The 15,219-nt window shown below is 52.9% G+C and overlaps 6 protein-coding genes across 6 annotated transcripts; 2 read left to right on the top strand and 4 right to left on the bottom strand.

Annotated features, from left to right (window-relative positions):
* Positions 1-58: 58 nt before the first annotated feature.
* Positions 59-2,226, bottom strand: ASPVEDRAFT_81232 (sodium:solute symporter family protein; the record flags this gene model as incomplete). Its single annotated transcript, XM_040817002.1, has 6 exons — positions 59-710; positions 759-848; positions 920-1,142; positions 1,199-1,989; positions 2,035-2,098; positions 2,142-2,226. 6 exons carry the CDS (start codon positions 2,224-2,226, stop codon positions 59-61), a joined length of 1,905 nt encoding a protein of 634 aa, XP_040665397.1.
* Positions 2,227-2,812: 586 nt separating this feature from the next.
* ASPVEDRAFT_187931 (LLM class flavin-dependent oxidoreductase) lies at positions 2,813-4,409 on the top strand (the record flags this gene model as incomplete). The annotated part of the gene is made up of 4 exons (XM_040809018.1): positions 2,813-2,897; positions 2,950-3,148; positions 3,207-3,557; positions 3,608-4,409. 4 exons carry the CDS (start codon positions 2,813-2,815, stop codon positions 4,407-4,409), a joined length of 1,437 nt encoding a protein of 478 aa, XP_040665396.1.
* A 110-nt stretch (positions 4,410-4,519) lies between these two features.
* ASPVEDRAFT_128983 (uncharacterized protein) lies at positions 4,520-5,131 on the bottom strand (the record flags this gene model as incomplete). The annotated part of the gene is made up of 3 exons (XM_040806595.1): positions 4,520-4,656; positions 4,715-4,775; positions 4,817-5,131. 3 exons carry the CDS (start codon positions 5,129-5,131, stop codon positions 4,520-4,522), a joined length of 513 nt encoding a protein of 170 aa, XP_040665395.1.
* A 1,842-nt stretch (positions 5,132-6,973) lies between these two features.
* Positions 6,974-8,762, bottom strand: ASPVEDRAFT_127362 (cytochrome P450; the record flags this gene model as incomplete). The annotated part of the gene is made up of 5 exons (XM_040806449.1): positions 6,974-7,056; positions 7,108-7,441; positions 7,495-7,972; positions 8,020-8,510; positions 8,559-8,762. 5 exons carry the CDS (start codon positions 8,760-8,762, stop codon positions 6,974-6,976), a joined length of 1,590 nt encoding a protein of 529 aa, XP_040665394.1.
* A 2,170-nt stretch (positions 8,763-10,932) lies between these two features.
* On the top strand, positions 10,933-12,390 carry ASPVEDRAFT_81228 (uncharacterized protein; the record flags this gene model as incomplete). Its single annotated transcript, XM_040817001.1, has 2 exons — positions 10,933-11,001; positions 11,068-12,390. 2 exons carry the CDS (start codon positions 10,933-10,935, stop codon positions 12,388-12,390), a joined length of 1,392 nt encoding a protein of 463 aa, XP_040665393.1.
* Positions 12,391-13,150: 760 nt separating this feature from the next.
* Positions 13,151-14,617, bottom strand: ASPVEDRAFT_26418 (uncharacterized protein; the record flags this gene model as incomplete). The annotated part of the gene is made up of 4 exons (XM_040809902.1): positions 13,151-13,882; positions 13,956-14,168; positions 14,222-14,475; positions 14,557-14,617. The coding sequence occupies 4 exons, from the start codon at positions 14,615-14,617 to the stop codon at positions 13,151-13,153; spliced, it is 1,260 nt and encodes a 419-aa protein (XP_040665392.1).
* Between the last annotated feature and the right edge of the window lie 602 nt (positions 14,618-15,219).

Genomic DNA, 15,219 nt, shown 5'->3' with positions numbered 1-15,219 from the left:
TCTATCCGAGGTCTTTCTTGTAGATAGATATTTGGGTAATCCTTTTTACAGCTGCTCACTACGTCTTCTGCACATCCACTTCAATCACCTCTGCCGACTCATCTCCTGCTGACTTTCGCGTCTTTCTGACTGCTGCAATGACCTGCCAGATCTGCTGCAGTCCACCGTCTATCAGAGGATAGAAATTGGCCACCAGCAGCGTGATAAACAGCCAGACCAGTCCCACCACCACCCAAGCAACAAAGAGCCCCTTGGACATGACCGTCTTTGCGCCATACATGGGCAGAGGCCAGAGGACGATCTGGCCAAAGAATGTTGCGATAGCCCATATGGCGGCGATTCTTGACATCCGCTTCATGTACTTGACGCGCTCCGGGCTGAAATAAGCGTTGCGGTCAAAGCGCATTTCTGCGGCGTTATTGTCGCTGATTCTCTCGATTTTCAGAAACTCATCCCAGTTGAATTTTGCTGGTCGTAGGTATGACAATGACACTGCTACTGGGAGCGGTACGAACATCGAGGTGAGACAGGCGTACATGCAGGGCAATGTCTTTCCTGTCGTCGTGATGCTGATTCCGCCATACAGTTTATACGCAGTGCCAAACCAGACAGCGAATCCAGCAGCCATTCCAGCAATGGGGGATACAAAGGCTGCAATCCTCGACTGTTTCCTCCACAGCAGCGCAAAGCACGTCGGGAAAGTTCCGGGGCTATAAATCTTTAGTAGGAATTCTTCATCACGAGTGGCTGGTACCTACCAGATGACGATTCCAATCATATAAATCAGCCAGTTGAGATCGACTCCCCCTTTGTGAAGGACAGTCGCAAAGGTGGAAACGAATAGAGCACTTCCGACGACCCCTACATGCGACCAGCGGATCAGTTCTCGGTCAGTGGGCTTTTTGTTGTGTTGAAATACCCTCCGTAGATGTCAAATGAGACTATCGAGCTGACGGCGATGAGCTGCGCAGATGCGACACTTGTGCACGCCATAAAGAGGATCAAGAGGATCGCAGCAGCGCCTCCCTTTCCAGCGACTGCTGACGCTGTATAGGGCAGGACTAAGCCTCCAGAGACCTCTGCCTGTGTCATCCTGCGAGGGTAAGTCGGCCATATTGGAGTTTGTTCCAAAGCGAGAGCCCCTAGAAACCGAGTCAGCACATCGGATCCGTTATACTTTGAATCATCATGTAGTTACCAAGCCCAACAACCGTCCCAAATGTGAAGGGTATCGCGAAGTAGGCATTCCCGCCTATAATATAACCGGGTACTGCGGCGGCGATATCTGCGGAGAACCCCTTCTGCCAGAATCCTGTGTCCATAAACACGATTCCGAAGTTAGTTACGATGTGGATGATCCCAAAGAACAGAGACTCGTTGCTCGTCATGGACAGATATGATCCAGCGTGGTTACCAGCGACTGTCCCTTCCTGGGGAAGAGACTTGACCAAGTCATAAAGTGCAGTAATTGAGCCAATCTCTGCCGTCGCGATGACCTTCAGGCTGAACCATACCAATACAATCATGATGATAAATGTATGGATATAATCTGTCAGGAACGTTGCTCTCAGTCCGCCCCAGTACGTATACACCACGACGCCGAGCGGTAGGAGGTAGGTGCAGGCATATACGTTAATGCCAGTCAGCGCAGAGACTGCTGTCGACGCCCCTACCAGCATCGACGTAAAGTTGAAAATATTGTTGATAAGTGCCATCGCTATCCACAAGATATGCACCGTGGCGCCATACCGTACACGAATAAGCTCAAGTAGGGTATGCGCGTTGGGAGCCTTGAGTTTGGCTTGGATTGCTAGAAAGGCGAAACAGCAGATCATGACGCTCTGGCCGTTGGCCCACCAGATTGGTAGAGCGACTCCATGCCAATAGGTAAGGTAGGGAGCACCTAGAAGCGCCGACGTAAAGGTCCATGAAGATATCACCGCTGATGCTGTCAATCCTGTCCCAACCTTTCTGTTCGCAACCATGAAACTATCCAAGTCAGCATCGTCTGTAGAAAGTGAGTTGATGCCTCACGTCTCCGTTGTATGGCTGTCTTCTCCAAATACTTTCTTCAACGCCCTTGTTGTGAGGACCATGCCTGCAAGAGTCAGTATATCCTTGCACTTGGAGAACCTCCTTACCTATTGCAAAGGCAACCCCTAAACCAATGACGACTCCATATCCAACCCCTTGAGATAGCGGCGGTGCTGGGCTTGTATCGCTCATTGTGGAATCCAAAAAGCGTGAATCTTGAATACCTGGATGCCTCACGTCGCGCTCATGGTGAAAAGCCTTTATAAGAATCAACCGCGCGAGTCAACAGCCTCAGGCCCGCCTGGGTTCCTTCGGCATCAGACCTTGCTTTCGACCCTTCCGCTTAATCTCCCGGTACAATTGTTGGCATTGTATAGTGGACTCTGCCCGTTTGTGTGATATTCGTCATGATTTCGCGATATTCAGCCTGCAAGAGCTTATCTCAGGATCATGTCGAGTCATGTTGCAGAATCGCACTCACCAATCCCAAGCGAGCTGGATGATGAATCAGGCTCAGAATTTGGAACGCCAAATCCCTTGGAGTAATGACTCCAAAAGCAATTTTGATTATCACTCCGCATTGGCAGCCTTGGTAGTGCCATACCTTGGCCGGATCACGTCACAGTCGAGCGGACAGCGATCAGCGCGCTTAGAACAGTAATATGCCATTCATGAACCACGGGAACCAGGTAACAAACACAAGGATGATATAAAACGGAATCCAAATGCTGCTTAGATTGGCTCTTGGTCACCGATTATTCGACTCGTATCCCGCGATATGGCCACCACCAACCCAGCCCAAGAACCCAAGAAATGGATCCTCAATGCCTTTTCCATGAGCAGCCCAACTCATGTCGCACCCGGTATATTATGGGAATATTGTTGAACTTTGGCAATGGTTAACATGGAATCCAGGACTATGGCGGCATCCGAGAAATCAGACTCATCGATACAAGGAAATAGGATACTGGATCGAACTGGCAAAACTGCTGGATGGGAATTTCCACGCATTGTTCATCGCCGACATGCTAGGAATTTATGATGTTTATAATGGGCCTGGCAATATCAGGGAGGTACTGCCAGGTGCTGCTCAGTTCCCAATTTCGGACCCCTCGTAGGTTATAAATAACCCTGGGTGCATTTAGATGGCTTCTTAACTTATAACCATCTAGTCTCCCAATTGCTGCCATGGCATCCGTCACAAAGTCGCTCTCGTTTGGAATCACGGCGTCGACAACTTATGAGTCTCCGTTCTTGCTTGCCCGGCGATACTCAACGCTGGACCATCTAAGTAACGGCAGGGTAGCATGGAATGTTGTAACCAGCTACCTCGAGAGCGCAGCCAAGAACCTCGGCCTGGAGCAGGAAGTCAGTCACGATGAGCGGTACGAGATTGCGGACGAGTTTCTGGATGTGGTGTACAAGCTTCTTGAAGGCTCCTGGCGGGACGACGCGGTCATCCTTGATAATGATTCGAAGGCGTACACGCATCCTGATCGGGTTCGAAGGATTGACCATAAAGGGTGAACCTGATCGTCTTTATTAAGTTATCAGAGTACTGATTTCAGCGCAGGAAATACTTCAAAGTCGCTGGCCCCCATCTTGTCGAGCCGTCCAGGCAGCGGACTCCATTCATCTTCCAGGCAGGGGCAAGCAAGGCTGGAAAGACGTTTGCAACCAGACATGCTGAAGCGATGTTTCTCCCAGGAATGCACATTGAATCCGTTCGAAAGAGCGTTCTCGACATCCGACAGACGGCACTGGAGCAGGGTCGGGACTTGAATGGACTGAAGCTGATTGTGGGGATGCTTGTAATTGTCGACGAAACCGACGAGCGTGCACAGCAGAAGTATGATGAGTACCTGTCCTACGCGGACCTCGACGGGTCACTGGCGCTTTTTGGTGGCTGGACGGGTGCCGACCTGGGAAAATACGCCGATGATGACAACTTTGAGTTCACGGGCCCCGGTGCGATTCAGAGCATCGTCTCGAGCTGGAGGGCTACTATTCCTGGGAGCGAGGGCATCAAATGGACGAAAAAGCGTGTCGCGCAGGAGCTGGCGCTTGGTGGGCCGCATCCCCGGGCTATTGGGTCTGCGAAGACGGTTGCAGATATTCTCGAGAGATGGATTTCCGAGACTGATGTCGATGGGTTCAATATCTCGTATGCAGTTGGGCCCGGCGATCTAGAGGATGTGGTCAAGCACTTGATCCCCGAGCTGAAGTCGAGAGGCGTCTTCTGGGACGCAGCAGCTGCAGAGGGACAAACGACGAGGGAGAACTATCTTGGATCGGATTTTGCAAAGAATGGGAGACTGAGTAGTGATCATCCAGGGGCCAAGTACCGGTGGAAGGCCTCCTCCAGCAGCCAGTAAATATTACAATGAATGGTGGATAGACATCAATTTTCATTCCCTACTTTATGTTCTTGCCGTTCTCCCATTTTGTCACACACAGCAGTCTCATAACGTCCATTTCCTGATTTCTATACACCCCAAAGAGCCTGCCCACTGTCTTGCATTTGGTTGTCGTGAATAAAACCTGGAATAGCACTACGACTATGGCCAGCGATGTTGGGAGTCGTTCCCATCGAGTACGCAGGAGATAGGCGACGATGGCTGCCTCAAGGAAAGTAGCAGATGCAAAGGCAATGAGGTTGACCAGAAACAGCCGGCACAACGTTCTGGGCTCGAATGAGAAGAGTTTTCGCAGAAGGTATGTGAGTCTGGAGAGGGTACTCCCTAAACTGGAGAAGAGAACTGACTCTACGTTAGCGATGGACAGCATCCAAGAGTTTCGATGACATACCCCATGTGAGTCCGACTTTGATGGCCTCAAAAGTCGCCAGCAACTGGGTTTCGTTACTAGTAGGGAGACTCATGATTAATGCCGGCGTTCCCTGTATGGCCAGAAGCATGGCGAGATGATGGCAGACGTAAAGCGGACGCAGGCTCTCGTCATATATCAAGTCGAACAATGCTGATGCCCCTAGCAGGCATGTTGACAAGCTCACAGAGTCGAGAACAGTCACGCCGGGCCCAAACGAATCCGACCAGGCATAGCCATCCTGGATCACCGCGAATATGGACGTGATCATGATCGGGGTGGCCATGGACTTCATCACGATGCCCACATGGACAAGACGCAGATGTCGCTTTTCTTGCAACGGCAGAGTCGCATACTTGGGACCGTATAGCAGGCTGAGGTGAAAGGTCGAGAAAATATACCGGTGCAAAAGACTGCATAGGATGAGAAGAAAGCAAAATCCCTGAGTCCCTACAAAGCTGCCCACTTTGGCCAGAGCCAAACATATCTCTTGAGTATCAGCCGCATAGCTACGACAGCCTGAGCTATACAATCGCTCCATTGGATGTGAGAAACAACAGATAGAGCAGCTACTGGGCTTCACCTTCAGGTACTGTCAAACGGCTCGTTCTATTTACTTATAAGACCTGGACGCTGTAGGATACGCTTTAACACGTTCTCATTATTTCGCCGAATGTTTACCCCGTCAAACGAACTCTCCATGCAAGGGACTGCTATTGATAGCGAGCATGGTGTTGACCTCCTTAGTGTTTATTCTTGCACAATTCAATATATTGGAATTATGCCGATATCGACTGCCTATGCGACCACGACGTCATGGGCACGGCTGTGTTGAAAACCAGAAACAGTAGCGTCGGCGTCCCCCGACAAGATTGCAACACATCTGATACAGGGCAATATATTGAACATCCGAATGACGTCCCTTGCGGGGGCTGGCATGTCACACGGTCACCCCCACAGTCTTCTCCCGAGACGGCACATTGTCTCCCGACTTTCCAAGCAGGGTGGATCGATCTGAAACTGGTCGAGTGAGGGTTACACCGAAGTATTTCCAGTTGGGCACATGTTCATGCATGCCGTACTCAATTGGCAGCACTGCTCGGGCTGCGGTTACGAGAATAGAAGCATGTCGGCCAGAGTTGGAGGCCTCTATACAACAAACAAGGCAGTAGACTCGATGTCCCGTATGTCCCGTATGCCGCCACTGCCAGCCGTGCCGTTTGCATGACTCGGAGTTTTGGTTGATGCGATCATTGATCACCTGGATATTGATCAGCTGGACGTGATGATGCCCTACAGGATCCAAGCCGTGCCATCTGGGGGTATCAGGTCGGGCAGCCGGGGCTATACTGGACAGTCGCAGATCCTCCGCGCTTCGGCCGATGACGGCTCACGGCGGCTCATGACGGCCCACTGTCGATCGATTGCATCATGCAGCCTGGTGGGATCGGAAGAGCTCCTAGCTGCGATCGTGGCATCTCGATCCGAGGGCGCCAGGGACGGGATCAAACGCATCTGCGGCATCAAGCGGGGGCGCAGGTGGCGGTGGCAGCCCCTGTCCTGCCCCGACCGAATTTTTCTTCCTGCTTCAGGTGTTTCTAGTCGTCTTCTCTGCTCCCCCCGACCGTTGTCTGTGGGGAAGCCGTTGGAGGGGCTGAATGGCCCCCAACTCCAAGTCTCAAACGACGTGGCGATCGTCTCAACCCTAACTCGTTGGGAATGGTGACGTCGGTGCAGAGTACACTGTAGTACAGTATGCCCTGGAAAGTGGTTGATAGGTTGTCGTTTACTCCGGTATTTGAATAGATATGCAAGCTAATGCAGCATTGTGGACTCGGATATATATATATATAGCAGCAGACGGGATAATCAACACCAACCACATCGCTAAGTAACTACTGCCTAGATGCGCAATTACAATGGGAAGAAATACAGAATGAGGCCATATGATATTCCTGAAGCCTTTGAGCCTATGAAGGCAGGACAGCCTGAGGCGTCCATCTATATACTACTAACACAGGTCGCTATACAATACACATAAATAAATACAACGAATGAAATGTGAGGCTGGGTATGCAAAGTCTAAAAACATTCAATACGTGAAACAGGAAATTCAGATCGCCGTGATAGGAGGGTGTTGACGTCGTCGCACAGTCAGTTTCGTCGTCAGGGGCGGTAGTTGGAAGCGTCCCCATCCTAGACAGTGTGAGCGTGTATCCACGATGACGACACAGGGGAGAAACTTACGGTGAATCTTGGGCCGTGTGGCAAACGGCTTGATCTCGTAGTTTAGAAGCATTTCGGCGATGAGCACCTTGAAGATATGGGCGAAGATCCAGCGGCCGGGACACTGGCGGCGGCCGTGGCCGAACACTACGTATGATTCACTCGTGTTGGTCATCGAGTTCTCGCGGCGTTCGGTAGAGGTTGCTTTGGGGTTGTAGAAGCGATAGGGATTGTATTCGTCGGGGTTAGGGTAGAGGTCGCTGTCGCGGTGGACGGCGTATTGGGGGATTCCGATCTTGGTGCCGTAGGGAAGGAAAAGACCGTTGGGGAGGGTGGCGCCATTTGGTGCAACAACCTGAGAAGTTAGACATACTGCAGCAATGCAAGCGACGGTATGGACAAGCTTACCGTCCTGGTAGGGGAGAGAGCGTTGATGCCGTTGAATCGCAGGCTCTCTTTGATGGCGCTGTCCAGCAGCGTAGCCTGCTCCACCTCAGCAGCAGTCCATTTCCCGCTGGTGGTGGCGGAGATCTTCTGAATCTCCTCTTGTAGCATTTCAATAAGGCCCTCTTCACTGGGGTAGCTGAGGATGTCGAGTAGGGCGCTGGTGGCAGAGATACCGCTGGTGTGGACGCCGGGGAAGTTGATCATGAAGATTCTGTAGGCCAACCACATCGTGTCGACCTCGACGGGCCACTTGCTCTTGAGGCCGGTGCTGATGAGCATGTCCAGCAGACTGCCCTGCGTCTTGAGGTTCTCCTGCAGGGCTGCCGGGTCAAAGGTCTCTTTCTGCTCCTTGATCTTGGCCTCGATGAGAGGTTTCATGCGAGAATGGAAGACCTGTTCCTGCCATCGATTGACGAGGCCAACGACGGGGCCGATAATGCTGGTCGAGTTAGCCATTGACCATAGGAGTGTGTAGATAGAGCTCACCAATGCAGGAATGAAGGAAAGGCCTTGATGACGTTGGCCCCGAAGACAATAGCATTGGAGCAGTTTGTCATGGCGTTGAGCAGGCTAGCATCGTCACTCTGACCAGGGCCGATAGCGAGGACGTTGATCATGCGAGCAGCGGTCTTTTCCATGGCAGAGTACAGCGAGACGTCCGTCCAGTTCTCCTGGTCCTCGCCCCAGATATCAGAGAGACAGGCACGCGCCTCCTGGGCGAGGGCCTCTGCAATGGCATCGGACTTGAGGGTCTCGGTAAGGTCTTTGCTGACGAGCTTGACGAAGAAGTCGTATTTTTCAGAGAAGGCGAGGGGCCAGCTGGTATATTTGAGCTGGAAGAACTCGAGGATGTGTGCCTTGAAGCTATACTCGGACTCTTTGGCGAAGAGAACCAGGTTTGAGTGCTCCTTGGGCAGGACAACTTCATCACCCTCGTTGACGCTGGGCATCACAAAGGGCTGCTGGTTCTTGGAGTACTGCAGAGGTCAGATTGAACCATTCACATTTGAATTACTGCTGCTTACCTTTTCATATCCCTCTTGGATGAAGCTGATGGGGTTGACCCCAATGAAGCGCTCAGCAGCGCGGCGGAGGAAGTTCTGTTTCTTCAGCACCCAGGGAATGTCCTTGGGCACCGGGGAGGTCTCGAAGAGCTTGACGACGATGCAGATGAGGGCACACAGTATGCCTGTGGCGGGCAGCAGGGAGACATCAAAGTTCAGCAACATGGTGCTGTCAGTCGTCCTCAGCAGGCGAGGACTCCGAGATGGAGATGGTTATTGATATTGATGGCAGATCTCTGTACACCGTCGATCTTGCGGAGGATCATCGCCAGTTGGGGCCGTGCTGGGCTCAAATACTCCGAGAAGACTGCATGGCCCTGGAGCACTGGGCCGCTGGCGGAGGGTGTCGATGTCCAAGATGACCTATAATTAACAGCGGATGGAGCACGGCTGGAGCAGGTCCCATGCCGGTGGAAGCGAGACAAAGGTTACGAGAAAGGACGAGACGGTAGAGACGGTAGAAGAAACGGTTCGAGAGTCAGAAAGAGTCCCCAAGGGTTTGCTTTGTCTGGATGACCCCCCTGGTTGATTTCCGAGCACCCGGAGGAGCCTTGAGACAGCAGGCCAATCGCACGCACACTCGCACAGGCATGAAATCGCAGCAGCCCAAGCGAGATAGACCAGAGAGGGTCAGAGCCACCGAGATGGGACAGCAAGCGAAGGGGAATCTCTCGGAAACGCCACGTTCCATAGCATCTGGCATCTCGTCGCCTTAAACCTCCGCCTGGCTGCGTCCGGCTTTGTCCAGAGCTCTAGCCTGCGCTTGCAAACCTTGGTTTCTTGGGTTTCCTGAGCCCTCGCGTGGAGGTTAAACGCAAATACGCCGCGGTGCTCATTGGCCTCGGGGAAATGGCCCAGAGATTGGGCATGGCAGGCAGCACATGCGCGCGCTCGAATTACGTGCATTTGCTGGGCCGCGGCGAGAGCGCGGCCAGGGTCCGAGATGAGAGAACCACAGGAGCCACCGCAGGAAACTGGAAACGACGCAAAACTGGCTGAGACGGTGGTGCATTCTGCGAAAAGGGGCAAGTCCCGAGGGCTGGTTGGGACGGTGGGGAGTGGCGCGCCGCAAAGAATGGCAGCAAATGGGAGCCCATATGGGCTTCATTAGGTCCATTAGTCGCTGCTAGCTGTTCCACCGGCCTAGACTGGTTTTCTCTTCGCTTCTCTTGACGAACCAGATCGATCGCTGCAGCGTCGGATCGATCTGTGGGGTTCTGCAGCTGCCTGTGAGACTGATACAGCCCAACGGCAGCACAGTCTGAGACTGAAGAATATAGCGACTTACCAGTGTATATTCTCTTCCGTCCCGTCTCTCTCCCGTCCACCGTTATCCTGTCAAATCTGCACTCGCATGCCTGATGCCGCGCTGTGCCGTCCGCATTCCGTCTCATGCACGGGCCTTATCCCTGCGCTGACGTGGCGCAAGATTCAGACTGGTTCCATGCAGCCATACGCCTCCATCAATAATGGCCGCCAATATCAGAACAGGTGGAATTGTGGTGGGATGGCTTGAATTGACTCTAGCCTCCAGGGCTATTATGGACCCGAGTGCGGCCCCGTTCGCGATTCACGATCCCCTCAGATCCAAGAAATAGGATCCAGAACCTGGCTGCGGCACAGTCACTCCTTTGTGCCTGAGAGTTTGGCTTCTGAACCGGACTCCCTAAATCCGGCGACTCCGGGCTGTAACCGAGGGTCTGAATGTCTTAGAGTTCGACCAGGCCTGCAGACTGCCACTTTACCAGGTCTCCCAGTTCTCAGTTTTTGGTTTTGAACAAAGAGAGTAGACTAGCTCGACGACGAGGTGACATCGACTCAAATTGGGCTTGAATTGGACTCGAGAGTATCTGTGTACGGTGAAGTCTGCGCAATAGTCTTGCTGCAGCGCACTGACAGCGACACTTGGCCAGCATTATTCCTTTTCACCATTTTCCATTTCAGTCACAGTGACAGAAGCCAAGACGCTCTAACTGGTTCTAACTGGCGTGAAACTGCGTCCTACTCGAGCAGGACTGGCCAGGCCCACCCCCCCATATAGATCGCCTGCGCAGAAGTTGAACACCCCCCTTTCACGGTGGATTCGCTGATCGCGCTCGCGGCTGCCTGTCCATTCACACTGCCTGCTCGAGCTTTGTTCGTTTGGAGAAGGTGAACACTCCTCGACTTTGCCCCCGCGATGCTCTTGCTGGAGTTGGCTGTCCCAAAAGCTGCCTCCTTCCCTGCACGCCCTCCCTCATCCTGTCTCGCCTCGCCGGTCGCAAGGCATGATTCCATTTAAGATAATGCCAATGCCAGCCTAGACACCGGCTGGACAACCCGTGGACTGCCAGGCATGCCTGTCCAGAGACGACAGCAACGATCTCCGCTTGAATGCGCCCAGAGCGCCGACGGTCCGATGGAGGTATGCTCCTGTCGTATTGCCCTGCTGTGTAAAGGTAAAGACAGCTCATTGACTGCTCTTGTATAGTCCATGGCCCGTCCCGACGAATGCAAGTCGCAGCGTCCATCCTCTCGCTCTACCAAACACGCCCGCCGCCGGTCCGACACTCGCGCTCGCAAGCACTCATCTCGTTCTCGCACTCGAAAGACCAAGGGCTCATTTACTTCTGACTCCTCCGTATACTCCTCTCCTTCTCCTCCCTCCACCGGCCATCGCCAGTCGACGGCCAGCTCCACCTCCTCGTCAATCGAGTCGAACTCTTCCGAGGACAAGGACAATGCGCGGTCAACGTCCCCCGACGCTGTCCCTGCTGTGGACACCATGAACCCGGACGACCGCCGGCTGTTTGAGCACTGGGCTGCTGCGACTGAGCAGTCGCTGACACACAGCAAGGGCAAGGACCGGTCGTGGCAGTCCATGATCCGCCGCGAGTCGGCTACATACCCGGCCCTGCGCCACAGCACCCTGGCTCTGACCGCCGCACAACTCGCACTGGAAAGCGAGGCTGGATCTGCGAAGCGAAAGAGCCTCTTGCAGGACGCCCGCAGACACTATACCCACGCCGTGGACGAGTTCCCATCCCTCGACGACAGCTCCAGCGACACCCCCGAATCCACATCGGACGCTGCATTCTCCACCGCTAGCATTCTCTTCATGTGCGAATTGACTTCGCCTTCGCTGGCCGAAGATGGATTTAGCTTTTCGCGATCGGCGGAGCCTTCAAGCCAAAAACCAGAGGAGGATCAGGATCAGGATCAGGATCAGGAGAAGGAGCACAAAGGCGACCACGAAGAAGAGTCCCCTCCCTCTCCTGCTGGACACTCTCGCTCGCTCCAGGAGCTCCTTGATATATTCACAACAGTGCGGGCATTGTCGCCCAGCTCCAAAGCCCTCGACGTTGTCGAGAAAGGCAAGCTGGAGGCGCTCTTCTCCCAAACTGATCCACATCGCCACCTGCCCAGTACATACACACTCACGATCTTTTCCATGCGCAACCTCAATAACGCCACTGCGAAGAAAGACTCATCGCACGAGACCTCCGTCTACGATGATGCCATTACAAAGCTCGACCGCTCCCTGGAGATGCTCAGCAAAGGAGGCGAGCCGACCATGATTGCTCTCCGGTGGATGTTCCGTGTCCCACCGCGATACCTGGAGCTTGTGCGCGAGAAGAAACCCCTTGCTCTCATTATATTTGCGCATTACTCTGCAGTCCTCCACCATCTACGCGACCGATGGTGGATGGGCGACTGGGGGAGCCGGCTGGTCAAGGAGATCTCCCAGCTTCTGGGCTCAGAGCGCATGGGCTCGATTCTATGGGCCTCTGATATCGTGGGAATACAGACATGATTGTCTCACATTGCATCGGTATTCAAATCAGATTGGGTATTGCTTGCATACAGTCCTTTTCGGACGCATTGCATCTGGACTATGTCGGCGTATGGGTATACCGCCGCTTTATATAAACCCTGATCTACCAGAAACATTACTGGAACCAGGAGAGCATCACAGGATTTGCATCTCATTCCAGTTGGAATAGAAGTATCAGGTACCGACCGAGCTTCTTTCCATATAGCGCCTAGTCTCAACAGCAGGGGCTGGGTCCCTGCCATGGGGAGAGGAGGCGTTTGGCGTTTAGGCTTGTATGGAGCTCATCTAGCTGTTATAGAGTAGTTTGCCAATTAGATCGGTATTCTCTTTGACCTCCATCTGGACGTGTCCGTAGCTTCTGTATTAGTCGGGCGCATCCCAGCTCGGTACTTGTGCTAGCGTTTACCAGTATCGCCATGATACCGTTGAATACCTCCGCACTCCATACTTTTGGAGACTGGCTGGAGATCTATGGGGTGGTTTGTATAGCTGGAGATACTCTGGGGTAATGGGATAGTACAATGCATATATATCCTGCCAGGATTCACTTATTACATATTGTTATATGGTATAGCTTCACCACGACAACAGCAGTCCCTTGACTTATTCTGCGTACAGCGGCAGGAAATTCCCGCTACTGCCGTCGACCATTTTCCCTTTGACGGAGCGAAATTTCGCGTCCACCTCGGCCGCAATATGTTCAGCCATATTATACCTATATCGTCAGTCTGGCCCCCATCTACAAAAGAAACAGAGCAACCAACCCGTTGATCTCCTCAATAGTCAGCTTGCCAACCTCACTCTCCACCAGGTAGAGCGAACTATCCTTGTTACTAGAGAACCCAATCCGCTCCGAAAGATTCTTGCGCGCCCGTGCACTCGCGGCCTGCACTTTACTCGCCCTCGGTTTCCGAATCCGTTCAAAAAGCTGCAAGCCAGCATTAACATCATTAGTGAAGGTATACTCCCTAGAAAATATAACGCCCAACGCCGCTGCATCCTCGATAGCCTGGCACGCCCCCTGGCTCTGGTCAGGGAGCATTGGGTGCGCGGCGTCCCCCATAATGCAGGTACGACCGCACTGCCACGTCGGGTACGGGGAGTGTTCGAAGAGACGCCAGGGCCGGATGTCCTCGGAGTGGGTGAGCAGGATGCGCAGTTTAGGGTCGAGCGTGGAGTATGGCTTTAGCGCTTGCTGGTATGTTGTTCCTTCAAGCCAGGTCTCTTGGTCTTCGTCTAGATCTGCGCTGGAGAGTGGGAAGAAGAGGTAGAATGATTGCACGCTACCTTCGCGGCAGGCGGAGTAGACAATCTTGTGCAGCCCCTGGCCCCAATATTCGAGAGCATCGTTGCGTGCCATTTCGGGGAGACCAAGGCGGTAGACGTCTGAGGTCTTGATTACACAGTGGATGCATGAAGAGGTTGCTCGCTTGCGCACTGGCTCGATTCCCAGGAACCGGCGGATGCAGGACTAGTTTGGTATAATGTTAGCAGAGGACTATCATTATGCATGGTGGGAATTAGGTAGGTTTTATTGGCCTTACACCGACTCCATCAGCACCCACAATTAGATCATGCTGCGCGGTAAGTCCGTTAGTAAAACAGACCGTGCCTGCTTCCAGATCTAGGAAGTTGCAGGTATGATTCATTTTAATCTTCACTGGGGTGCCGTCCCCACGTGCTGCGGTGGCAGTGGTCAAGAGCATCCTGTGCATGTCAACGCGGTAGAAGTTATAGTAAGCCTTGTTAGTATTCGGCTGGCGTCAGATATACCCCACATCAAGAACACGATCGGATTATCATTTCTTACATGTCCCCAGGTGTTTGCATAGTCAGATAAATCCAACACATCTATCACCTCACCCGTTCCCAGGTCACGGCGAATCTGCTTGAGAATAGTGATCGGCTTCCCTTCCCCGATGTCCACCCCCCACTTAGCGAGCCATTTGGAACCATTGGCAGGGCAAGAGATAGATGCCCCCGTATCTCTGTAAACATCTAACCTCTCGTAGAGGGTGACGAGGTGCCCGGCACGGCGGAGGGCGATGGCTGCTGCCAAACCACCTAGAAGGTTGTCACTCTTAGTATGGGTTCGGGTGGACGATAGAACATGGATAGATCAAGAAAAGAAAAAAGGAATCACACCCATTCCGCCTCCGACAATACCAACATCCAGGCAACACCAGCGATTCTGAGAAATCGTCATATCGCAAGATGATTGGGTAGTGAATGGTTGCTGCCCCAGATGATGAATGCCACCAGGAGACGCGAAAGAGAAAGATAGATCGATATATACCAAGATGGTCCCTGCGATGTCCGAAACGCTAGGTCTTCGTCATCGCCAACTATCAAGACTCAATGAGGGAAATACTCCTCGGCCTTCCACAAATGGTTTGTATTTAAGGCAGCCTCGGTGAGCAGCTCATCATCGCCCTTGCCCAGCTACACCGACAAGCCGCTGTCTGTCCCCAGCATTTGGAATCCGATGGGTGACACAACAGGGACAGCATTCTCAAATACTCAGGATGATGAAGGGATGTCGAGTTTGGTAAATGCGTTGCGATCTGCGGCGCAGTATCTTTGTATTGGTAGATCCAAAAGCTGGAAGCCTGGCACACGGAGCCGAGTAGGCAATAAAACCGCCAATGGTGCGGATATAGTGAACAACTGGAGAATGTCTGTGTTACTGTGTACTCCTTGATCAGTACTTCCACCTCGCAGAAAGCTGAAGATGTTGGGAATGCGGTTAAACCGGTAAGACACAGCGGCAAACACCTCTTTGCTTGCGCCACACTGCGTGTTATCTTG

Source organism: Aspergillus versicolor, assembly GCF_001890125.1.
Source record: "Aspergillus versicolor CBS 583.65 unplaced genomic scaffold ASPVEscaffold_3, whole genome shotgun sequence".
Lineage (NCBI taxonomy): Eukaryota > Fungi > Ascomycota > Eurotiomycetes > Eurotiales > Aspergillaceae > Aspergillus > Aspergillus versicolor.
This window is presented reverse-complemented; position numbering and strand designations above follow the sequence as displayed.